Source organism: Nicotiana tomentosiformis, chromosome 7 (assembly GCF_000390325.3).
Source record: "Nicotiana tomentosiformis chromosome 7, ASM39032v3, whole genome shotgun sequence".
NCBI lineage: Eukaryota > Viridiplantae > Streptophyta > Magnoliopsida > Solanales > Solanaceae > Nicotiana > Nicotiana tomentosiformis.
In genome coordinates, this window is record NC_090818.1 from 100830949 (window position 1) to 100857954 (window position 27006).

The 27006-nt window shown below is 40.8% G+C and overlaps 4 protein-coding genes across 4 annotated transcripts; all 4 read right to left on the minus strand.

Moving 5' to 3' along the window:
- Window positions 1–18944: 18944 nt before the first annotated feature.
- LOC138896101 (uncharacterized) lies at window positions 18945–19391 on the minus strand. The gene has a single exon (XM_070180880.1). It carries the CDS (start codon window positions 19389–19391, stop codon window positions 18945–18947), a length of 447 nt encoding a protein of 148 aa, XP_070036981.1.
- A 774-nt stretch (window positions 19392–20165) lies between these two features.
- LOC138896102 (uncharacterized) lies at window positions 20166–22991 on the minus strand. Its single transcript, XM_070180881.1, has 4 exons — window positions 22570–22991; window positions 22026–22371; window positions 21627–21695; window positions 20166–21545 (listed from the first exon to the last, which is right to left on the minus strand). The coding sequence occupies exons 1-4, from the start codon at window positions 22989–22991 to the stop codon at window positions 20166–20168; spliced, it is 2217 nt and encodes a 738-aa protein (XP_070036982.1).
- A 117-nt stretch (window positions 22992–23108) lies between these two features.
- LOC138896103 (uncharacterized) lies at window positions 23109–23498 on the minus strand. Its single transcript, XM_070180882.1, has one exon. It carries the CDS (start codon window positions 23496–23498, stop codon window positions 23109–23111), a length of 390 nt encoding a protein of 129 aa, XP_070036983.1.
- A 1317-nt stretch (window positions 23499–24815) lies between these two features.
- Window positions 24816–25688, minus strand: LOC138896104 (uncharacterized). Its single transcript, XM_070180883.1, has 2 exons — window positions 25375–25688; window positions 24816–25275 (listed from the first exon to the last, which is right to left on the minus strand). Exons 1-2 carry the CDS (start codon window positions 25686–25688, stop codon window positions 24816–24818), a joined length of 774 nt encoding a protein of 257 aa, XP_070036984.1.
- Between the last annotated feature and the right edge of the window lie 1318 nt (window positions 25689–27006).

A 27006-nucleotide genomic window follows, 5' to 3' on the forward strand; every position in this document is an offset into this window, starting at 1 on the left:
GCATACCCCGGTCGGAGATGATGAATACCGGCACGCCATGAAGTCGGACGATCTCGCGAATATAGACCTGAGCCAGTTGCTCTAAAGAATAGGTAGCCACTACCAGAATGTAATTAGCCGACTTGGTCAACCTATCTATAATCACCCATACGGCGACAAACTTCTTCTGAGTCCGTGGGAGCCCAACAATGAAATCTATGGTAACTCGCTCCCATTTCCACTCAGGAATTTCAAGTCTCTAAAGTAACCCACCTGGACTCTGGTGCTCATATGTCACATCCTGTCAATTTAAGCACCAAGCTACATACTCCACTATGTCTTTCTTCATTTGCCTCCACCAATAGTGTTGTCTCAAATCTTGATACATCTTAGCAGCAACAAAATCAATAGAGTAACATAAACTATGGGCCTCCTGAAGAATCAACTCACGTAACCCATCCACATTAGGCACACATTATCGGCCTTGCATCCAAAACTCACCGTTATCTCCGATAGACACCTCCTTGGCATCACCGTGTTGTACTGTATCCTTAAGACAAACAAATGGAGGTCGTCATATTGACGCTCTCTAATACGATCATATAGAGAAGACTGAGAAACCATGCAAGCTAGAACTCGACTCAGCTCTGAAACATCCAATATAACAAACTGGTTGGTCAAGGCCTGAACATCCAATGCTAATGGCCTCTCCGCTACCAGTAGATATGCTAAACTGCCCAAACTCTCCACCTTTCGGCTCAAGGCATCGGCCACCACAATGGCCTTCCCAGGGTGATATAGAAAGGTGATATCTTAATCCTTAAGCAACTCTAACCATCTCCACTGCCGCAAGTTAAGATCCTTCTATTTGAATAGATGTTGTAGGATCCGGTGGTCAGTATAGATCTCATAAGGGACACCGTACAAATAGTGCCACCAAATCTTCAAGGCATGAACAATAGCTTCTAATTCCATGTCATGGACGGGATAATTCTTCTCATGCATCTTTAGCTGTCTAGACACGTAGGCAATCACCCTACCGTCTTGCATTAATACCGCAACAAGGCCAACACGTGATGCATCACAGTACACAGTGTAAGATCCCGAACCCGTAGGCAACACCAACACTGGGGCTGTAGTCAAAGTAATCTTGAGCTTTTGAAAGCTCTCCTCACAGCCCTCGGTCCATCTGAGCACCCTTCTGGGTCAGTCTGGTCATAGGTGCAGTAATAGATAAGAAACACTCTATGAAACGACGGTAATACCCAGCCAAACCAAGAAAACTCTAGATCTCAGTAACTGACAACGTTCTGGGCCAACTCTAACTACTTCAATCTTCTTCGGATCTACTTTGATCCTCTCACTCGACACCACATGACCCAAAATCGCCACCGAATCAAGCCATAATTCACACTTTGAAAATTTTGCATACAACTTCTTTTCTCTCAAGGTCTAGAGCACGATCCTCAAATGGTGCTCATGATCCTCCCAGCTTCGGGAGTACGCCAAGATGTCATCAATAAACACAATGACAAACAAATCAAGATAGGGCTGGAATATACTATTCATCAAGTGCATGAATGTTGTTGGGGCATTGGTCAGTCCATCACAAGGAACTCGTAGTGACCATACCGAGTCCTAAAGGCAGTCTTTGAAATATCCGGATCCTGAATCTTCAGCTGATTATACCCTGACCACAAATCAATCTTTGAGAACACTCTGGCACCCTGTAGCTGATCAAATAGGTCATCCATTCATGGAAATGGATATATGTTCTTCAATGTAACCTTGTTCAACTACCGATAATCAATACACATGCACATAGAACTATCCTTCTTCTTCACATACAAGACCGGATCACCCCAAGGTGACACACTAGGCCGAATGAAGCCCTTATCCAGCAACTCTTGCAACTAATCCTTTAACTCCTTCAAATCCACTAGGGCCATACGATATGGTAGAATAAAAATGGGCTGAGTGCCTGGCAACAAGTCAATACACAAATTGATATCGTTATCGGGCGGCATGCCCATAAGATCCAATGAAAATACATCTGGATAGTCTCTCACTACCGGAACTGACTCAACGGTATGAGTATCCACACTGACATCTCTCACAAAGGCTAGATATGCATCATACCCCTTCCCAACCATCTGATGTGCCTTGAGGAAGGACACAACCCTGCTAGGAACATAATACAAAGTACCCCTCCACTCCAATCACAGTAAACTTGGCATAGCCAACGTCGCCATCTTGGCATGACAATCAAGAATAGCATGATAGGGCGACAACCAGTCCATGCCCAAAATAACATCAAAGTCTACCATATTTAGTAATAATAGATCAACTCTAGTCTCAAAACCACCAATAACAACTAAACACGACCGATACATACGGTCAACAACAATAGAATCTCCTACAAGCGTGGACACATAAATAGAAAAACTCAAAGAATGACGAAATATACCCAAATATGGAGCAAAGTAAGATGATACATATGAATAAGTGGAGCCTGGATCAAATAATACTGATGCATATCAATGACAAAACGGAACAATACCTGTGATAACTGTGTCAGATGCAACCGCCTCTGTCCTACCCGAAAAAGCATAAAATCTGGCTTGGCCTCCCTCTCTAAGGCAACCCTACCCTCCTGAACTCCACCCCTAGCTGGATGTGCAGGTGGAGTGGCAAATGGAGTAGTAACCACGTCTTGAGAAGTTTGGGGACCCTATAGAATATGTGGAGCCTAAGTAGTCTGTGGAGGTGAACCCATCCTGAGTCTGGGGTAGTCCCTCACCATGTGACGAGTATCACCACACTCAAAACAAGCTCTCGGAGGATGAGGCTGCTAAAACTGGCTCAGGCCTAGTCGGTTGGACTGACCGCTAAAAGCACCCCGTGCAGGAGGTACACTAGACAGAGGCGGTGCATAATGAGCAACCTTAGGCCTGGGAGTAGTCGGAGTACCACTAGAAGCTGGAAGTGCTGAATGAACTAGACGACTCACATGGCCTCTACCATGACGGGCTAAAACTGGGGTACGAGCACCACAATATCTGCCAGAATCACGAGGCCTCTTGGCCTCCCTATCCTCCCTCTCCCGGCCCCACATACCCTCCAGTATCTCTACGATCTCTACCACATGTTGATATGGAGTATCTGTCTCCAACTCTCGAGCCATGTATATAAAAGAAATTGATTCGTCATCGGTAACATCTATCCATCCCGTAATTCCAATCAACTGATTCATTGAGTAACTCTTGCTGAATCTAATACCATAGTTGAGCCCCTCGATAAATCGATGGACTCGCTCTCTGGCTGTGGATACCGAGGCAGATTCATGTCTGGACAACTCACTAAATCTGATAGCATACTCTGACACGGTCACAACACCCTGGCGCAACTACTCAAACTCCATGCACCATATATCTCGAAGGCTCTGGGGAACAAACTCTCTCAGGAACATCTTTGAAAACTGAGCCTATGTGAGTGAAGCTGCTTCGGCTGGGCAACCCTCCTCACAAGCCCGCAACCACTGGTATGCTGGTCCCGACAGTGGGAAAGTAGTGAAAGCAACCCTGCTCGTCTCCACTATACCCATGGTATGGAGAGTATGGTGGCACTTCTCCAGAAAACCATATGCGTCCTCTGTATCTAGGCCGCTAAAAGTAGGAGGATCGTACTTCTTGTACCTCTTGAGTCTGAGCTGCTCCTTCTCAAATGATTTTGCCCTAACCTCGGGCTAAACCGGGACAACCAACTGCACTAGTATGACCTCTAGGACCTGGTCAACATGGACCCACTGCTTTGGGGTATGGGCTGTGGGAGTATGTGCTCCTCCCCTAGCCTGAGATGTGGCTAGTGTAAGTGGAATCAACCCCGCCTGAGCTAGAGTACCAAACATGCTCCAGAACTGTGCAAGGCTCTTTTGAAGTGCAGGGGTAGTAGAAGGCGCCTCAGGTGTCTGGCCCCCAACTGGAGCTACTGGTGGCTCCTCTATCGCTTCTCAGGCAGGTGCTCTGGCTTAACCACATTCCCTTCCTCATCCTCTACCCTAGCCCCGGCATCTCGCGGCTATAGCAGGGGGCACGAGTGTCTTATCATCGGATCCAGTGGTGCGTATCCTCACCATCTGTGAGAGAAATAGAAATACAAAGTTTTAGAATTCAAATTCAACCAATTTGCACGATAAGGAATCAAAGAAGAGAAGATTTCATAATAGTTCCATAGCCTCTCGAAGATAAGTATAGACGTCTCCGTACCGATCCACGAGACTCTACTAAACAGGCTTGTGACTCGTAACACCTATGAGCCTAGGGCTCAGATACAAACATGTCACGACTGCAATTTTCCTCCGTAGGATGTCGTGATAGCACCTAGTCTCTAAGACTAGGTAAGCCTAACATACATGAATAATTTAACAGAAACAGTAATCAAACTTCTAATTTAAAACAATAGCTATCATAAAAAGGACCCCACAATACAACTGAACATAACTCCCAAAATCTGGTGATATCGATTCACAAGCTCTACACAAGTATACTGAACATCCCTATACAACAGTATCTATAAAAGGAGAATGAGATAGAAACTAGATAGAGGGCGACTCTGAGGCCTGTGAACGCCGACAGGTATACCTTGAAGTCTCCGGTCCAAACACAACTCACTCATAATTAGGTTAGTATGAAGTACCTGGATATTCCCAAAAAGATGTGTAGAAGCGTAGTATGAGTATACCACAATCGTACCCAATAAGTATCAAACCTAATCTTGTTAGGTCAAGACACCTACTGTAATAAATAAATAAATTGAATAGGTACAGTGCAATATAATAATGGAACAATGGAAAGGGTACAATGAAGAAGTATATCAAGGATAGCTACGCTTAAATTAAGGCAATTAAGACAATACAGAAGAAAATCACATAATAAGAATGCCAAGGAAATGATGCAAACAAAACACAAGTGATGTAAATGAAAGGTATCAACAAGAATCACTACCGAGGTACCGACTCATAGTCTCATTTCACAAGTAAAATTACAATCTTTCTTATATCACCATGGGAGCCTTACATTTAGTTTTGAAAATTATTTTCCCGAAATAGCTACCCGCATTTTAGCCTACCTTATCACACCGCATGGCTTCAAGTAGTTCCTCCACTAGCAACACGCATACCAAGCCAACCTTATCTCACCACATGCGTTTCAACCCTAATCCGTATACCAATGCATGCGTATCAATATCACCACATATCACAAATCGCACCTCAAGTGCCCAATATCACAACTTGCCAAAGAAGTCAATAATAATAGTATTTCCACAATAAGTAGCCCATGGCTCAGCCACAATATATACAAGAGTCTCAACAATAGCAACCGAAAGTGAATAACTCAACAAGAATGGTATTTTAACAAATTTACAACTTTGCCTCAATGTGAATCACAACCTTTATAATCTTCAACACCGCAATCCATCAATAACATATTCCAAGAAATAACAACGTCAAGTAAGGGAACTCAACAGTTAAATAATGAATAAGTAATTGAGAGAACAATAACTTCAACTAAGCATGTAAAGGCAATTAGCAAGTAAGAGATAATACAAGTATTAACAATGTCAAATAAAGCATGTGAAGATAGGTTAAGGATGATGGATATGACATATTGTGGCAACTCAATCAAAGGCATGGAAAGAATCTACTTAGCTAAAACCGATCAATTACAACATTTAGCCCTGTAATGCACTCATCACCTTGCGTACACGGCTTTCACATACCACAATTACACAAAACAACACTAATCCTAGGGGTAATTCCCCCACACAAGGTTAGACAAGACACTTACCTCAAAACATGCTAACTCAATCCACTAGTAAGCTTTTTCTGCGATTATCCAACTCCGAACAGCTCAAATGTATCCAAAATAACTTTATACCATAAATACAAACCATAGAAAACTATTTCGAACAATAAAATTGTAATCTTTAAAGAAGAACAAAAAGTCAACTCACAATCCTGGGCTCGTGTCTCGGAACCCGACCAAACTTACAAAATTCGAATACTCATTTGATAACGAATCCAACCAGACAAATATTACTCAAATCCGACCTCAATTGGCCTTTCGAATCCCCAAAATTTGGTCTATGAAGTTTCACAATTTTTCCCCAAATTTTTCACCTCAAAACAATATTTAAATGACAAAACTAATGATGGATTCATATGTAATAGCCAAATCCGAGTTAGAATCACTTACCCCAATGAATTTTTAAAAATCCCTCAAAACTTTGCCACAAACCGAGCTCTCTAGGTCAAAAGATAAAGAATGAAATAAACCCTCGTCTCTAGCCCTTTTCTGCCCAGCGATATCCGCTTCTGCGGGCACACTATCGTATTTGCGACCCTGCACCTGCAGAATTTCCATCCCAGGTGTGGCCCTCACTTAGGCCCAACTCCTTTTGCTTCTGCGGATAGCTTCTCGCTTCTGCGAGCACGCTTCTGCAGAGATTCGACCGCACCTGTGGTCCTTCACAAACTCCTCCCAAGTCTGCTTATGTGGAAGAAATGCCACGCCTGCGGATTCGTATCTGCATCTAGGTGTCCGCACCTACGACCCTTCCCTGGGCTGACCCTCTCCGCTTCTGCGATCATTGAGTCGCACCTGCATGTTTGCATCTGCAGCTAACCCTCCGTAGGTACGATGATACCAGAACAGCAGCAGCTTTAGCAAATCAACCAAGTCTGAAGAGTGCAATTGTTAATTTACTGGCTCAACACTCCTTAAGTATATCATATATGCATGGAAAATGTTATGATGGGGAAAGCAATATGCAAGGTGAGATTAATGGTCTTAAAATATTGATTAAGGGAGAAAGTAGATCAGCTCATCCATTCATTATTTTGCTCATCAACTTCAACTTACCTTTGTTGTCGTTTCTAAGCAATGTCTTGAAGTGGGAGAACTTGTAGTATTGGTTTCAAAAATTTTGAATATATTGAGATCTTATTTTAAGCTTATGGATGAATTTTGAAAATCTCAAAAAGAAAGAATTCAAGAAGCATTAGATATGTGCGAGCTTATAACCAGTAGGGGCTTGAATAAAGAACTTGGTCTTTCAAGATTATGTGATACTCGTTGAAGATCTCACTTTAAATCTTTTAATAATTTTATTCTTATATTTGGCTCTATTTTTAATGTTCTTGAATCTCTTGTTCTTGATGCACATTCTACAAGTAAAAGATCCAAGGCAATGAGATATCTCAGGACTTGTCAAATATTTAAGATTTCATTCATGTTGCATTTGATGAGAGATATTTTAGCAATCACAAATGAGCTCAATAAATTCTTACAAAACAAAAGAGCAATACATTGCAAACCCCATGCTACTTGTTGAAGTAGCAACGAAAAGGTTGAAAAAATTAAGGGAAGAGGAATGTGAATCTCTTATTGCTAAGATATTTGTATTTTATATCAAGTATGGTATTTGATACCTCAATTTGATGAGCCATATGCTAGTTCTTTAAGATCATGCTGTAAACCTGCTGATTGTACAGTCTCACATCATTATCGGGTTGAAGTATTTTGCAAAATTATTGATTGGTAAATTCAATAACTTGATGAACATTTTGATAAAGTGACGACTTATTTGCTTTATGGAATTGCTTGTTCGAATCCAATTAACTCATTTTTATGTTTTAACATCAGGAAAATAATGAGAACGGTTGAGTTATAGCCTGATGACTTTGATGAATTTAGTATGGGTGCTCTTTAGAATCAGCTTGCAAGTTATATTATTGATGTTTGTGATGTTGATGAAAGATTCTCCGACCTACATGGGCTTTGTGATCTTTCAAAAAGGTTATTTCAGACAAAGAAGCATTCAAATTATCCTCTTGTATTTTGCTTAGTGAAACCTGCTTTGCTTCTGCCAGTTGCTACTGCATCCGTTGAAAGAGCTTTTTGAAGTTTATTTAGAATGACTTACGAAGTCGAATGAATCATGAATTCTTTAGCGGTTGTTTGCTGCCTTATGGAGAAAAAAATGTGTTTGATAGCATTTCTAATGATGCTATTATTAAAACATTTTAAGATATGAAACCTCGTCGAGTGCAGTTGTAATAATGTACATAGTTATTTTTTGTTGATCTAATTAGGTCCTTGTAACTAACACAAGGCTTCTTTTTTTATTTTTTCTCTTTTAAAAGTCTTGTTACTATGATCTATTTATATTAACACTATCTTTGTGCCAAGAACTTCTCTTTCTATTAATAAAATCTATTACCATCTACCTTTTTTTGGTTGGCTTCATTGTGTATTTGATTTTAAAAATGTTTGAATCCCCTTCGCAAATATCCTGCCTCCACTACTGCATGCAGGGTTTTATAGACTCTTTATTAAAGATTTTTCTAAAATTACTATTCCTTCATGCAGGTTACTCGAAAAGGATGTGATATTCAAATTTGATGAGGCCTGTTAGAAGGAGTTTGATGAACTCAAAAAAAAGTTAGTGACTACACCAATTATTGCGGCACCGGATTGGTCCTTGCAGTTTGAAATCATGTGTGATGCAAGGGACCATACCATTGGAGAGATGTTGGGCCAGAAAAAAGATAAGATGTTTACTCCATATACTAAACTTTTGATGATGCACAGATAAATTATACCACCACTGAAAAGGAGTTGTTAGCGGTTGTGTGGGCATTCGAAAAATTTTGAGCCTACTTGGTGGGAACAAAAGTCATAGTCTACACTAATCATGCAACAATCAGGTACCTATTTTCGAAAAAAAAATCCAAAGCTAGATTAATGCGTTAGGTTTTATTTGGAGGAATTTGACGTAGAAATAAGAGATTGAAAAGGCATATAAAACTAAGTAGCAGACCACCTGTCTCAGATGGAGAACCATATGCACGTGGAAGAAGGTGGAAAAAGTAAGGAGACATTCCCCGATATGAGCAACTTTTTGCTATCACATATGATATTGCCCTGTGGTATGCGGATTATGTGAACTACCTTGTAAGTAGATTTTTCCCTCCAGAAATCTAATCTGAGGCCAAGAAGAGGTTCCTACATGATGTGAACCTTACTACTGGGATGAGCCACTTATACAGACAGTATGTTGATCCGTTGATAAGGATGTGAATCCTAAAAAGGAGGTGGAACAAGTGTTATATAATTTTCGTGCCTCGCCTTATGGGGGTCATGATGGAGGCGATAGGACAACTGCAAAGGTATTGCAGTCGGGGTTCTATTGGCCAACTTTATTCAAAGATGCCCATGTATTTATTAGGAAATGTAACTAGTACCAAAGAACAAGAACAATCACAAGTAGGCATGAGATGCCTTTGACTAATATTTTAGAGGAGGAGATTTTTTATGTGTGGGGGCATAGATTTCATAGGACCATTCCCATTATCAATAGGAAACAAGTACATCTTGCTAGCGGTGGATTACGTGTCCAAATGGATAGGTTGTTGCCTTGCCGACCAATGATGCCAAGGTGGTGTCCACTTTTGTGAAAAAAGACATATTCTCGAGGTTTGGGACTCCACATGCTTTGATTAGTGATGAAAGAAAATATTTTTACAATCGGTTGATGAATAACCTTCTATCCAAATACGGGGTCCACCATGGAGTTGTCACCGCGTATCATCTGCAAACAAGTGGACAAGCTGAAATGTCAAATAGAGAAATAAAGCAAATACTAGAGAAAATAGTAAGTGTGAATAGGAAGGATTGGGCAGCAAAGTTGGATGATGTCTTATGGGCATATAGAACTGCATACAAAATGCCAATTGGAATATCTCCATACAAGCTTGTGTATTAGAAGGCATGTCACTTGCCGTTCGAACTTGAGCATAAGGTGTGCTAGGCAGTCAAAAGGTTGTATATGGATTTGGAAGCTGCAGGCAAGAGGAGCTTCTTGCAGTTGAATGAGTTAGATGAGTTCAGGCTGCACGCTTATGAAAATTCCAAGCTTTACAAGGAGAAAATCAAGAGATGGTATGACAAGCGTATCCAATCCCGTCACTTCGAACCAGGATAAAAAGTATTATTATTCAATTCCAAGATCAAGTGGTTTTCTGAGAAGTTAAAATCAAGGTAGCCAGGTCTATTTAAGGTGGTGAAGGTCACCCCATATAGTGCAATCGAGTTGCACACTTTAAATGGAGAAAGAACCTTTATGGTGAATGGGCAAAGAGTCAAGTATTATTGGGGAGATGTTATTCATCATCAATCTAAAGTGCTACTCTCCGATGATCAGGCGAGGCCCTGCATAGTGCTACGACGTTAAATCATGCGCTTGTTAGGAGGCAATCTAATTTTTATTGCTTTCGTAGAATTGTTTCTCTTTGTAGTTAGAATGTAGAATGGTGTTTTGATTTTTGTTGTAATCATAGAAATTGTATATAGGAGTGGTATTGATATGTGTAAGTTATGTATAAAATGTTCGGGCGGAACGGAGCATTAAAAAAAGGGGTGACCAGTGTCCAGGCCAGAGCCTCGAGCTACACTGGTCCTGGGTCCAGATGCGATTTCCTTCCCCAACGCACAGGCAACGCGTTGCTTTGGCCTGGTGCCCAGGTAAGTTTTTGAATTTCTTTATTTTCATTTTTATTTTTATTTAACCCGTTAACCCCTTGACCCTGACCCGTATACCCATTTTAACTCACCCAATAACCCATCCCCACTACTCCATTTTTCTTAATATAAAAGAACCCTACCTCTTTTTCCTCCCTCTCTCTCTCCCCGATATGTCTCTCTCCCCTCTCTCTCTCAACCTCCCAGCTCTCTCTCTCTCTCTCTCTCTCTCTCTCTCGTTCTCATCTCTCCCTCTAGGTAAGTTCTTCTTCGTTTCTTCTTTTATTTTTCTTTTATTTTCCTTGCCTTTCTTTTTTTTTCCTTCCCCATTCCCTCACTGTTTCGCCCCCCAAACATTGAGTTTCCCCACCCCAATTCCCCCTAGGTTTGAATTTGAAATACTTTGGTATGGAGTGATTCATATAGGTGATTTTGATGAATTTGATTGTTGTAGTTGTTTTACACGAGGTAGTAAACTATAAGTGCCATTATCTCATTCAAATTTGGGAGGGTAATCTTGATACCCCATTGTTGAAATATGATGAGCACACTTGATACCCACTATGTGTTTGATAAATTTCTCGAGAGAAAAGTTTATGTGCCAGTAAAGTCTAAGTAGCCAAGCGTTTATGTATGATATTTCGGGCTAAGTGTGGGGTGTTTTGACAATGCACGAGGATTGAATGCTTGATTCCATAGCCGCTTAATTGTAATTTTTGTGTACCTTTTAAGTTGTATTGTATGATATATGTTAGGATAGTTTAATGTATCATATTACTTCTTAGTAGTTGGGGTCGACGTTCTCACGATTGAACTCCTACAAGCCCCGTTATACTCAGTTCGAATGATTAAATTAGTGACTTGTGTGATATGTGACATATGCTTGATTGGCATGGAAAGTACCCTTTTCAATTGTTGTACAACACTTGTTGGTATGCTATGCAACCAATGTGAGTATTTTGCATAGGGCCTTTGTTCTAAGTGTGGGGTTATCTTAGACTTTCACTTTGACCTTAGGCAACTTTCTTGATCGTTTCTCATATGTGGGGTAATTCTTTTCCAAGTTGTAATGGATCATGATGGCCCGGGAAAAGCAAAGTCTGCGGGGAAGTCCTCTACTACTGCTCCCCCTCTCAAGAAACAAAAACAAGGCGAGGCCACTTCTAAGCAAGCGAAAGGCAATCAAGTTGCTGAGGGGTTAGGGAACACACCTTTGGGACCGCGTCCCAAGTGGAAATTGGTTTGCGAGGATGCTATCAAATGGTACCACTCATTCATTCCATATGGGGGATATGTCTCGTAAATGGGGATTAATGTAACTTCTTTAGAAAGGAACTTCCCACAGGTGCTGAAGCGACTGAAAAGCTTAAAGAGGGACAAATTGTTAGAGTGTCCTGGGCATGCAATCTTGAGCATGGTTAAGGAGTTTTACGCTAATTGGAATGAAAAAAGATACATATCGTGGTAAGGGGAAAGGAAGTACCACTTGACAGGGAGGCTTTGTGCAAATTTCTAGGGGTAGACAGCCCGGGCCGAAGATTCTATCGAAGTCTTTGAAAAGCACAACCTACACTGCCATTCGTCACATATTTTGTGGCGTGAATTCTAATGCTAAGTGGACGAGGACAAAGGCTCGCACCCACAATGAGCTTCTAAGGGTAGATTTCAACAAGACTGCCAAGGTGTGGCAGAATTTTGTGCAGGCGAGGCTTATGCTCGTGGGACACAATATAAGTTGCACTCAGGCTCGGGTATGCTTGATCTATGTTTTGATAACTGGGAAGCTGGTCAATATTAGTGAGTGTCACACCTCCTTTTTGCCGAGGGATAGGGGAGTTTTTTCAATAAAAGTGACACTATTCGAAATGGGATTATTTAATTTAAATCAGAGTCGCCACTTGGGATAATTATTATGGTGTCCCAAGTCACCGGTTTATTTTAAAATTCCAAATCGAGAAAATTGACTCTTATTTATGGTTTGCGAACATAAAAGACCGAGTAAGTAATTCTGTTAACCCAGGAGAAGGTGTGAGGCACTCCCGAGTTCCGTAGTTTTAGCACGGTCGCTTTACAATTACACTTGGCTTAATTTTTTGATTATTACATGTTTAAAACCTTTTATGCGTTACCGCTTTTATTTATTTTAACCCTTTTAGTATTTATGGAATTTATTTGAACAAGTCGCGATGTCGCGCACTCGTTGTTTTGGTACATATTACAAATCACGCCACGTGAAATGCACCCGTGATTCATAACATATTTATTTTAATTATTTGAAGTTGTGGTCAAGTCGCGTGAAACGCGCACTTGAGTTGGGATTTACGTATCGTGACCGTGCCACGAGAACCGTACCCATAGTCACGATGATTTATTATTAATTGCGCCTAAAATAATCTACGATGTTCATAATTTGCTCAACTCCTAAGTTTGAGATTATTGTGAGGCGATGAATTATGAAATCAATTGTGAAAAATGATCAGCTTTTGCTCTTAATTATTCTGGCCCAGATAACATAAAATTGATCATAGCATAATTGGCTTTTTAAAGCCAATTAATGAGTATGCTCAGTTAATAGTTCATCAAGCTACTCCACTATCCATTAGTCAATTGCAGTAGTACATGCTTCATTAAGCAAAGTCCAACCACCGGGCCCAATCATCTTTTTTTTTTAAAGTCCAAATCTCATTTTCCAATTTTAACTAGCAGACATGGATTTTATCCCCAAAGTTCAAACATTCACTACGTGCCCAAAAATCATATTTTCATCAATCTTCATGTTAATCAAACAAGAAAGTAACAAAATTTAACAAAGCTAATGAGACCTAACAATTAATATAGAAAAATATTTCAATCTTCATGAAGTTAATAAGATCAAATTATATATTCAAGCATAATATCTGAACAAAATAATGATGGGAGAAATGGACCTTTATAAGACTATTTTGAAGCTCGGATAATGGACAAGGATACAAATGGAGCCTCGACCAAAATCGACAAACGGAGCTCGAACTCGACGACTCAACTTTGGAGCTATTGTTTTTTGTACAAAGAGGACTGTTTTGCTGGGTTTTCGGCTCGTTTTTGTCGTGCTTTTTAGCTTGGTTTCAAGTTGGTTTCGGGGTTGGAGTTTGGTGATGGATTGCTGGATTTTTCGAAATAAAGCTAAAGAAAGAATGACACGAATAGAAATTCTCTTAGCGTAGAATAAGCAAAAATATTTCTCTCAATTCCCTCCTCCCTTTTTTTTCCTTTCTCTCCTCTTTTCTTTCTCCTCACATTTCTCTTCTGTTTATAGAAAAAAATTCAGAATTTTTTCAGATTGTGTTTTATTATATTATTATTTTATTATTTTTTAATTAAAAAGAATTCCCACTTCCCATTTTTCTTCTTTTTAAAAAAAAGTAATTCCCCACTTTCCTTTACTTTTATTTTTTAATTTCTCACTTTTTTACTTTTATTATATTTAAATTATCACTTTTTCTTTACTTTTCTTTTTTTATTTTTCACTTATTTTACTTTTCTTTTTTTAAATTTCCACTCTCTTTTACTTTTTTAAAATATTTACAGCTACCTTTACTTTTATTTCTTAATTCCAACTTTCTTTTACTTTTTATTTTTTAAATTTACACATTCTTTTACTTTTATTTTTTTAATTTTCCACTTTCTTTTAATTTTTATTAAATAATTTTCACCTACTTTTACTTTTACTTTTTAATTCCATACTTTTACTTTTCCTATTTTTTTATTAAAATCCGAAAAATTTTAAAAAATAAATATTTAATTTTCTTCGAGTTTTTAATTTATTTTATTTTAAAATAAAGATAAAAATAAAAATAAAAATAATATTAATAGTAATAATTGACCTTTTAAATTATTTTTAATTTTTACTCTATATATATAAAAAATGTCACAAAGCTAAAAAATATATATATATATTAAATTTCTAAAAATATTTACACAGTAGAAGGTGATAAAAATTCAAATATAGTAAAATATTAGGTGCTCACAGCTGCCCCTCTTTGCTTGGAAACATGAAGAGTTTTCAGGCAGACTAGGTGAGCCATGTGACTAATTTTGACCAAACCGTTATTAAAAAGGAAAAGAAATAAAAGATAGGGTGCAATCGAGTCCTGGTTTTGGACAGCCTACTTATCTCGGGTTATAAGGGAATCAGGTCGCATGTAGTTCAAGGAAAATGGTAGAATGATGAGTTGAGGAGTCGAGTGAGGTTCCGTCGAGGATCTGGTCCGCGGTCCTGCTATTATATCAAAATAAAAAAGAAACTAAACAAGCCTATTAGTTATGAGTTACAAGATTCCTATCTATGATTCTTCTGAAACTTCATTTTGAGTCTTGACTGGTTCTTCATGCAGACTCTGATCTAAACCTTGATGCTCGCTAGCTGCAGGTGCTAGTTCATTGTTCTATAGCTTATTCTAATCAAAACAGGACTCCAATGCTCGTGGCTTCAGTCATGTCTTGAGCATTCCACATCTTTTCAACTGCTTTTACATTTTGGATTCACTTATTTTTTCTTTTCTTTTATTCTGAATTGAGACTTCTTCTTTTGGTCATCTCGAACCCAGTGCTTCGAGGTAAAACCAACTCAGACACCAAAACAAACAAACGAACAAAATTTTTCTGCCCTAGTTTACAGTAGGAAAATTTTGCGAGTTATTGTAACAAAATTCTAAACTACTTCTTTATTGAAGGCAATAAAAGGTCGGGGGTGGTGTACCCCGAAAAGTTTATGCTGATTTTTTTTTTGGATGGTGTTCCTTTATTGTCAAAAGGATGTCTCAACTAAGGATTGGTGTACCTTATGTTGGGAAAATATGGCTAGGGAATGGTATACCCTATATTGGCAATGATTTCAGGGAGTGGTGTACCTTGCATTTAAGATCAAATCAACTAGGGAGTGGAGACCCTATGTCTAAAATAAAATCAACTAGGGAGTGGAGACCCTATATTGGAAAAGAAGATTAGGGAGTGGAGACTCTATGTCTAAAATAAAACCAACTAGGGAGTGAAGACTCTATGTTGGAAAACAAGACTAGGGAGTAGAGGCGCTATGTCTAAAACAAAATCAACAAGGGAGTGGAGACCCTATTTTGGTAAAGACGACTAGGGAGTAGAGACCCTATGTCTAAAATAAAATCAACTAGGGAGTGGAGACTCTATGTTGGAAAAGGAGACTAGGGATTGGAGACCCAATGTCTAAAACAAAATCAACTAGGGAGTGGAGACCCTATATTGGAAAAGAAACCAGGGAGTGGAGACCCTATGTCTAAAATAACATCAACTAGGGAATTGAGACCCTATGTTGGAAAGGAGACTATGGAGTGGAGACCCTATGTCTAAAATAACATTAACTAGGGAGTTGAGACCCTATGTTGGAAAGGAGACTAGGGAGTGGAGACCCTATGTCTAAAATAAAATCAACTAGGGAATGGAGACCCTATGTTGGAAAAGAGACTAGGGAGTGGAGACCTTATGTCTAAAATAACTTCAACTAGGGTGTGGAGACCCTATGTTGGAAAAGAGACTAGGGAGTGGAGACCCTATGTTTAAAATAAATATCAACTAGGGAGTGAAAACTCTATGTTGGAAAAGCGATTAGGGAGTGGAGACCCTATATCTAAAATAAACATCAACTAGGGAGTGGAGACCCTATGTTAGAAAAGAGACTAGGGAGTAGAGACCATATATCTAAAAATAAAATCAACAACTAGGGAGTGGATACCCTATGTTGGAAAAGTAGACTAGGGAGTGAAGACACTATGTCTAAAATAAAATCATCAACTAGGGAGTGGAGACCCTATGTTGGAAAAGTAGACTAGGGAGTGGAGACCCTATGTCTAAAATAAAATCAACTAGGGAGTGGAGACCCTATGTTGGAAAAGAGACTAGGGAGTGGAGACCCTATGTCTAAAAATAAAATCAACTAGGGAGTGGAGACCCTATGTTGGAAAGAAGACGAGGGAGTGGAGACCCTATGTCTAAAATAACATCAACTAGGAAGTGGAGACCCTATGTTTGAAAGGAGACTAGGGAGTAGAGACCCTATGTCTAAAATAATATCAACTAGGGAGTTACGACCCTATGCTGGAAAGAGACTAGGGAGTGGAGACCCTATGTCTAAAATAAAATCTACTAGGGAGTGGAGACCATATGTTGGAAAAGAGACTAGGGAGTGGAGACCCTATGTCTATAACAACTTCAACTAGGGAGTGGAGACCCTATGTTGGAGAAGAGAGTAGGGAGTGGAGACCCTATGTCTAAAATAAACATCAACTAGGGAGTGGAGACCCTATGTTGGAAAAGGTGACTAGGGAGTGGAGACCTATGTCTAAAATAACATCGACTAGGGAGTGGAGACCCTATGTTAGAAAAGCGACTAGGGAGTGGAAACCCTATGTCTAAAATAAAATCAACTAGGGAATGGAGACCCTATATTGTAAAAGCAGACCAGGGAGTGGAGACCCTATGTCTAAAATAAAATCAACTAGGGAGTGGAGACCCTATGTTGGAAAAGAGACTAGGGAGTAGAGACCCTACGTCTAAAATAACATCAACTAGGGAGTGGAGATCCTATGTTGGAAAAGAAGACTAGGGAGTGGAGACCCTATGTCTAACATGATTTTGAATATTCCTTCTTTTATTTCTTTGTCATCATTTTAATGTTTTTTTATTTTCTTTAGAGAATGAGTAAATGCGGGAAAGAATTTGAATAAGACTTCCCTTTTGGAGTTGTTGTTGCTGCAGAGCTGTTTTTAACTCCCGCGTGATTTCTTCTTCTTCTTCTTCTTCTTCTTCTTCTTCTTTTTCTTCTTTTGTTGCACCTACGTCTTGCAAGGTTTCTTTTGGGTTGCACCTGTTTCCTATTTTTTAAAGAAAGAACAATTTGTCAGTTTGAAATGGTGGTTGGTTTTGCGGCCTTGTGTGTTTCAGTCATTTGATCTTGGCCGACTTCTTTGACGATAATTTCAGCTGCAACTGATTGTTTCCTAGATACCGAGTTCCTTTCTGACCCTCGAGAACCTCTACCTTTTTGAGACTTTGCCATGATGGTTTGTCACGTGGGACTCAACCTTTTTCGACTTTATTTTGCCTTCGTAGGCCTTTCAATCTGATTTCCTTCTTTCAATTTTTAATTTTAGAGAATTGGGGAACCTTTGGCTTTTCAAACTTTGCCAAATCGGTTAGCCACGTGGGACTTAACCTTTTCAATTTCATTTCGCCCTCATAGGCACTTCAATTTGATTTTCTTCTTTTGAGAGCTTTTTGATTTCCAAGCATCGGCTACTATGGCCAGTTGGGGACAACTTGATGCCCCTGCCGAGGTTGGGTGCCTTTTGCATATATTAGCTTGTATCAAACGAAAGCCCTGTAAATCAGTCTTGCCATCCCTTCTTTGCCTTAGTTTTTGAACAGAGTTAGACCGAAAGGGATTCAAAGAAAAACAAACAATGGAATGGACAAATGAATTTAGACAAGAGGTATCCCTATCGGGGAAAGGGAAGAAGAACTTATCTAGAGTACATGCAGACTTCAATGAACATGACATGCGTTTTGGACTGGATGCCTGATCTGTGTAATTCATCACAACTTTTGCCTCAAAATCGAGAACCTTGCCTAGGATTGTGTCGATGTCAGTGACTGAGGAACCTCTTTTCGATCAGTGGCGCCCTTTGCGGGTTTTCACCAGCTGACCTCTCTCATTTCTCTTATCACCATCTCCTTATAATGCTCTTTGCGAGTTTTCACTAACAAGACTCTCTCATTTTTAATTTCTCTGCTTACTATCGCCTTATGGTGCCCGCGAGGGTTTTCACCAATAAGACTCTCTCAATTTATTTTCTCTCATTTGGTTGCATCAGATCCAAGTGACAGTATCCTCCAATTCTTGGACATTCTCGTTGATTGATCGGAAGGATTTGAAAAGGATTTGGGTAAAAAGGATTTGGATTGAATTACAACTTTGGAACCTTTCAGGCAAAACCATCGCCAAACCATTATATCATCAACCCCAATTTCACTTTTGGGGGAATTTGGATTTTTGTTTTGCTGTGACTGAACCCCGGAGAGAGGCTGCCTACGTATCCTTTCGGAATCAAGTCGAACGTAGTTCAAGGAAGTTTGTTTTTGATTTTATTTCGTTTTCTTTTTTTTTATTTTTCTTTTCTTTTCATTTTTCATCATTTTTTTTTCATCTTCTTTTTGTCTTTTTTTTCTTTTCAATAACAAATTCCATGTTCCAAAGAGGGTAATCAAAGAAAAAGGGAACCGACTCAAAAAGGGTTGCAAGGATTGGTAGTGTTTGGGTAGCGAGAATGAAAGCCTTCGTCATCCCAATCAGAGCATATTAAAGATGTGACAAAGGGGTCAAACGTAATACCTCTTGACCGCATCTGCATTGACAGAAGTCTCGGGGTCATTTCCTTCAATGTCTCCCAAATACAGCGCTCCTTTTGGCAATACTCTTCTTATAATGTACGGACCTTTCCAGTTTGGAGCAAATTTTCCTTTTGCTTCTTCATAATGCGGGAGAATACGTCTTAGAACGAGTTGACCTACTTCCAATTTCCTGGGCCGCACTTTCTTGTTATAGGCACGGGCCATTCTTTGTTGATACAACTGCCCGTGGCAAACTGCGGCCATCCGCTTTTCATCAATCATAGTCAACTGTTCCAACCGGGTTTTGACCCATTCCTCGTCCTCGATATCGGCTTCAACAATGATCCGAAGAGAGGGAATCTCATTTTCTGCGGGTATTACAGCTTCAGTGCCATAGACCAATAAGTAAGGAGTAGCCCCAACTGATGTTCGCATGGTTGTGCGATATCCCAATAACGCAAAAGGCAGCTTTTCATGCCATTGTCTGGAGCTCTAAATCATCTTCCTCAGAATCTTCTTGATGTTCTTGTTTGCAGCTTCAATGGTGCCATTAGCTTTGGGCTGATAAGGGGTTTAATTGCGATGTATAATTTTAAACTATTCATATACTTCCCTCATCCAGTGACTGTTCAAATTTGCAGCATTGTCTGTAATGATAGTTTTAGGAATACCAAAATGACAAATAATTTTGGAATGCACGAAGTCCACCACTGCTTTCTTAGTGACGGCTTTGAAAGTGACCGCTTCGACCCACTTTGTGAAATATTCAATGGAAACCAGGATGAATCTATGTCCATTTGAAGCTTTCAGCTCGATTGGCCCAATAATATCCATGCCGCAAGAAACAAATAGCCAAGGTGCATGAATCAGGTCACCGTGTATCTGGCATTGATGGAACTTCCGGACAAAACTGAAACAATCCCTTTCCATGGATATCTAGTAATAACCTGCCTGAAAAATTTTCTTTGCAAGGACATATCCATTCATGTGAGGCCCACATATTCCAGAATGCACTTCGTTCATGATCTTTTCAGCCTCTCGGGCATCTACACACCTCAAAAGATTCAGATTTGGACTTCTTTTGTACAAGACCTCTCCGCTCAAAAAGAAACTGCTGGCAAGCCTTCTGATAGTTCTCTTTTGATCTCCACTAGCTTGCTCGGGATATTCCTTTCTTTTAAAAAACCTTTTGATATCATGATACCATGGTTAAACATCTGGTCCTATTTCAATTGCATTACAATAACCATGCCTTTCTCGAATTTGGATTTCCAGTGGGTCAATATGGACATTTCCCGGGTACGGCAACATTGAGGCCAAGGTAGTTAGTGCATCAGCTAACTCATTGTGGAATCGAGGAATATACCTGAATTCGACAGACTTGAACCGTTTGCTAAGGTCTTCCACATGTTGCTTGTACGGGATGAGTTTGATATCTCGAGTTTCCCACTCGCCTTGGACTTGCCGGATATTCAAGTCAGAATACCCCATGATTAACAATTTCTCTATATCTAGAACAACTGCCATATTCATGCCCATAATGTAGGCTTCATACTCAGCGGTGTTGTTGGTATAGAAGAAATAAAGGCGGGCTGTGGCCGGATAATGCTGACTTGTGGGCGAAATCAGAATTGCTCCAATCCCGACACCTTTTGTATTTATAGCACCATCAAAGAACATTTTCCAAGCATTAGTGTCCTCTGGAATTACTTCAACTGAGTTTACTTCCTCGTCCAGAAAGTAAGTGCTTAGGGGTTTGTATTCATCATCAACTGGGTTCTTAGCTAGATTATCCGCCAAGGCTTGAGCTTTCATCGCCGTGTGGGTGACATAAACAATGTCAAACTCAGTGAGCAGGATTTGCCATTTTGCTAACCTTCCCGTGGGCATTGGTTTTTGGAATATGTACTTCAAAGGATCCATTCTTGTTATGAGATAGGTGGTGTAGGCCAAAAGGTAATGTCTGAGCTTCTGGGAGACCCAAGTCAAAGCGCAACAGGTTCTTTCCAACAGGGTATATTTGGCTTCATAACTGGTGAACTTCTTACTCGGGTAGTACATGGCTTGCTCTCTCTTCCCGCTCACATCATGTTGCTCGAGGACACATCCAAAAGAATTTTCTAGGACTGTCAGGTACAAGAACAAAGGTCTTCCGGGCTCAGGCGGAACCAACACTGGCGGATTTGACAGATATTCTTTGATTTTATCAAAAGCTTCTCGACACTCATCTGTCCATTTGATCGCCGCGTCTTTATTCAACAACTTAAATATGGGCTCACACGTGGTAGTAAGCTGAGCGATAAATCTACTGATGTAATTCAAGCTCCCTAGCAAACTCATGACCCCTTTCTTGGTTTTCGGAGGTGGTAAATCTCGAATAGACTTGATCTTTGTCGGATCTAACTCAATACCCCTCCAACTGACTATAAATCCCATAAGTTTCCCAGATGGAACTCCGAATGCACATTTAGCTGCATTCAATTTCAAATCATACATGCGCAGACGCTCAAAGAACTTCCTCAGATCTCGCACATGGTCTTCTTGCGTTCTGGATTTAATGATCACATCATCCACATACACCTCAATTTCCTAGTGCATCATGTCATGGAAGATGACAGTCATAGCTCTCATGTAGGTTGCCCCGGCATTTTTCAAACCGAATGGCATGACCCTGTAACAGTAAGTGCCCCACGGTGTGGTGAAAGCCATTTTTTCTGCATCTTCTTCATCCATAAGAACCTGATGATACCCAGCGTAACAATCCACAAAAGACTGTATCTCATGTTTGGCATAGTTGTCAACAAGAATGTGGATGTTTGGCAATGGAAAGTTGTCCTTGGGGCTTGCTTTGTTCAGATCCCGATAGTCAACACACACTCGGGTTTTCCCATCTTTCTTCAGCACTGGAACCACATTAGCCAACCACGTGGTGTATCGGACCACTTGGATCACACCAACTTTCAGTTATTTGGTGACTTCTTCTTTGATCTTATCATTGATGTCTGTTTTGAACTTTCTCTGCTTCTGTTGGACAGGTGCATAGCCGAGATAGGTCGGCAGTTTATGTACCACTAAATCGACACTCAGTCCTGGCATATCATCATGGGACCATGCAAACACGTCCTTGAATTCAAACAAAAGTTGGATCAATGCATCTCTAGTTCTTTCATCAGCGTGAATGCTTATCATGGTTTCTCTGATCTCTTCTGAACTGCCCAAATTAACTGGCTCAGTATCATTTAAGTTTGGCTTAGGCTTATTCTCAAATTGTTCCAATTCTCGGTTTATTTCCCTAAAAGCCTCATCTTCATCATATTCTGGTTCTTGATTCATTATTTCACAGTTAGATAGTGTTTTAGGATCCGGGCATAAAGACCACAACCATGTCATGTTATTTAAGTCCGCATTATTAGAACTGAAAAGGAAAAGATAAGAAAATAGCAAAATCAGAATAAAAGAAAAGAGACATCTATAGACGATGAAATATTGATTTCATTTCATTGGATTGAAGATATGAGGGTTTACATCAAAATTAAAAGATAATAAAGTAAAAACATTCGAGTTACACCCTGAAATAACTCGTAATGTAGAAGAGATGGCAAGACTGGACTACCGGGATTCCCGTCTGATAGGGAATGGGGTAGCTTTCCAATTCTGAAGCTTGGCATCTTGCCTCATATACTGCACCTCGGCAATGCTCGTGCCTTCCCTTGGCTGGACCATGTGAGCCTCATACATCATTTGTTTTATGGCTTCATAAATATCATCAACCTCTTCGGCTGTGAAGGCCTCTTCTTCTTCCACATATTTGGGCTTGAGAAATGATCGGGCAAGATGTGGAATGGGCTGGGGTAGGACCCACCCTTCTTTTTTGTGCTTATCTGCCCATTTTATGTCAGCGTTTGTAGCTTGGAAACCCATGACGAAAAACTTCTCATTGGCGATCGAATTGACAGGCTCTGTGATGCCTTGTAGAGATACCTCGAGCCCCTTTCCGGGCTTGTACCCATGTCTAATCATTTCAGTGGCGACCATGACTGAGGCATTAGCTAAGCAAGGCTGAGGACATGGGGTCCTTTATTCACATTGATCGGCAACCACAATCTCGAAAGCCTGGTATACAATATGCCCACTGCCTTCCCTGGCTTCAAGTCACGGGATTGAAGGATCCTTGTAGATGGACTGCTCGTCCTCCCCATGGACAATAATTTCTTGATTCTTGTACTCAAATTCGACCATCTGGTAGAGAGTGGAGGGAACAGCTCCGGCAGCGTGAATCCATGGCCTTCCCAGAAGAAAATTGTATGAGGTGTCCATATCTAGAATCTGGAAAGTTACTTCGAAATCCACAGGGCCAATGATCAAAATTAGATTGATTTCCCCTATGGTATCTCTCTTAGATCCATCAAAAGCCCGTACACAGACGTTGTTAGGTCGGATTCTTTCCGTTCCAATCTCCATTCTCTGGAGTGTTGAAAGAGGGCAGATATCAACCATGGAGCCACTATCTAGCATGACTCTCTTCACATAGTAGCCTCGCATTTGACAGTCAGGTGAAGGGCTTTGTTGTGGGTGGCTCCCTCTGGGGGCAAATCATCGGCGGCTAAAAGAAATCCTGTTGACCTCAAAGAATCGTTCAGCTATTCTCTCCAATTGCTCAATAGAAGTTTCAACTAGGATGTATGCCTCGTTCAATGTCTTCAAGAGTACTTTCTGATAATCATTTGAGCTCAATAGCAGAGATAGAAGCAAGACTTGGGAAGGAGTCTTCCGGAGCTGGTCAATTATTGCATATTCCGAAGTTTTCATTTTTCGAAAAAACTCTTCTGCCTCCTAAGCGCTCACATGCTTCTTAGGTGGAAACTGTTTATCCTTGTTCAGCTTTAACTCTTCTGGGTTGTGGTACTTCCCAGGTTGACTCATTTCGTTCACCTCTCCCATGACTTATTTGCCCTCGTAAGTGACCACTGTTTTGTTGTAATTCCAGGGAACTGCGGTGGGGTCTCTCATGGGGCCCTGTGGTGCGCGGCTGATAACCACGGGCTCAGTCATCCTTGGTGAAATTATCAGCCCCTGCGCCACATAAGTCCCATTTGGTACATACAGCTTCGGCATATTCAACGTGGCCTTTCTTGGCTCGAATTTCTTAGGAATATTCAAGGTGGGTTGTTCTTTCCTTGGGGCTTTAGGAACATAGAGAATTGTGTTCTTAGCAGGTGTTGCCCCAGCTTTTGTTTCTACAGCTTTTTCTACCACTTGAGGAATTGAAGTAATTTTCTTTTTCTACCACTTGAGGAATTGAAGTAATTTTCTTCTCAGTTCTGGCTTGTTTTACCGCAGCTTTGGGTCTCGTTTCTAAATCGGCGATGGCAATGATGGCTTTCAAAGCTGGATTAAATTCCTTATCCTCGCAGATCATTTCAATGACCGGCCCATTATTATGAGTCGGTAATGGATTGTTAGTCACATTGGGGGCTTCCTCGTCCCTCAGCACAACTTGTTTTTGTTCTATCAAATTTTCCACGCCCTTTTTAGGGTCCAACAATCCTCTGCATCATGACCCTCTACCCCCGAATGGTAAGCACCCCTGGCACCTGCCCCGTATGATGGGGATTCTAGATTTTATTGATTAGGGGGCACGGGTTGCAACAGACCCAGCTGGATCAACTTCTGGAGTAAGCTAGAGTAGGATTCACCAATAGGGGTGAAATTGCTTCTCCTAGGTGGCTCACGGGGGCGTGGATTATGTTGGTGGTTGTATTGTGGTGGACGGGGATTATATGTAGCTTGGTAAGGATGGTTATTTCTGGGAGGTAGAGCTCGAGCTTGGTTATAGTGCTGCGGTGGCCGTGTGTAGGGTTAGGCATACATCACTGCATAATAAGGCGGTGCCACGGCATAGGCTGCATCTTGGTAGGGATAGTAGTGTTGTGGGGTTTTGGGAGTCATGTAAGAGTGATCACGTGATCGACGGGGCCCTCTTAAACCTGAAGTCATCATGGCTCCTTCCTCCCTCTTCTTTCGGTTAGCCAAACACAGAATGGCTCGGGAGGTAGCTCTCAAAGCAGATTGGCTTAATATCCGGCCACTTTTCAAACCATTTTCTACCATTTCTCCGATTTTTATTGCCTCTGTGAATGGTTTGCCTATGGAATACATCATATTCTGAAAATAATTGGCCTCTTGGTTCTGCAAGAAGATTGTAACCATTTCGGTCTCGTCCATGGGCGGCTTTACTATGGCAGCCTGCTCGCGCCATTTAATAGCATATTCACGGAAGCTCTCAGTGGTTCTCTTCTTTAAGTTAGACAAAGAGTTCCTGTCTGGAGCTATATCAACATTGTACTGAAACTGTCTGACGAAATAGCGGGCCAAATCATCCCATATGTGCCAGTGGGAGATTTCCTACTCCATGTACCATTCTGAAGCGATTCCAGTCAGGCTTTCCCTGAAATAAGCCATCAATAACTCTTCTTTTCCACCAGCACCCCTCAACTGGTTGCAGTATCGTTTCAGATGTGCGATCGGATCTCCATGCCTATCATATTTTTCAAACTTTGGCGTTTTGAAGCCAACTGGCAGATGAACATGTGGAAATATGCACAAATCGGAGTAGGAGACACTCTTCTGGCCACTCAAGCCCTGCATGTTTTTTAGGCTTTGCTCTAGGCTTCTCATCTTCCAAGCCATTTCTTCCTGCTCGGGGTTTCTCATTTTACTTTCTTGTTCCATTGTGGACTCATATTGCGGATGCTGAGGGTATGAGTCGGGAGTAACATGAGTTGTATCTGGATGAAATTGCGAGCCCTGAAAGATGAATGTTGAAGGCTTAAAGCATGGCCTGGGTGCGGTTAGCTGTGCCATGGTAAAGACTGGTGGTGCAGTGAGCAATGTTAGGGGTACCCCTGTAAATGGTGCCTGGGGGCGGACCTCAGAAGGCGTACCGGTAAAGTTGGCTGACATAGTGGGGTACCCGAGCGGGACAAATGGATTAGTCACGAGGATGGGGATATTGGTGGTTCCACCCGTCCTGGGGATCAGTTTAGGAAACCCTGGGATTGAACTTGGTGGTTCTCTACCATTGGACCAGGCGTCCCACATCTCTAACATGCAAACACGCAGCATCCGGTTCTCTTCGGTAGTTGCCGATTCAGGCTAGGTCATAACCGGTGTGGCATTATCCTCAGGATTGATGACGCGTAACCTGCTTTCTAGTGACACTCTTTTCTTGAAGCAAGCATCCAATTTGCTGTGCACGGGCTTCCAGCACCTGTGTGGCTGTGTTGTCTTGGTCTTGCAACTTCTGCACGCTCTCTTTTAATTGGTAAATTAAGACATAGCAGTGTTCTCTTTCTGTTTTGAAGTCCTTTGTTTGCTGAAACATTTCATTTTCAAGGGTAGTCAGCTTTTCCCTTAAGATTGTGACTCCTTTATCATACTTTTGCTTTAACTGGTGAGCAAACCTTGTCCGTTCTTCTGCACCTTTTGCCAGCTTTGCTCGAGCTTTTGCCAATTCTTCCTCACCATTTGTCAAATCAGCCCTATAATTATGCACTTTTTGCCTCAGATTGCTTATGATTTTTTCATCTTTTTCGCTTCTCACCGGGGTTTCGGCGGCTATTTTCATTTTACGGATCTGAGCTCGGAGGGCTTCGTTTTCCCGAGCCAACTTCTTCTTTTCTCCTTCTTCCTCAGCAGCCTGCAAACTACTATCAAATTTGATGTTTCTGATTTGATCTTCTAGTTTGCTTATGGTGGTCCGGTATTCATTCTCTTTGGCTAACCAAGCCCACTGTTCCTGCGATGCATCGACAAATTCTTGGATTTTGTGCCTTTTAGTCGGCCTTTCAGATTCATCATTCATCGCGACTCTCTTTCCATACCAAGCAATATAACCAGGTAAGACCTCACCCCTAGACAAAATACGTACTCGGGTGTTTGCCCCCAAATACTGGCATTCACTCCAAATTTGGCGAACTACTTCTTCAGGAAATTGGGCATCAGAGTGGATTTCGACCACATGAGTACTAAGATCTTCATCTCTAGGAAC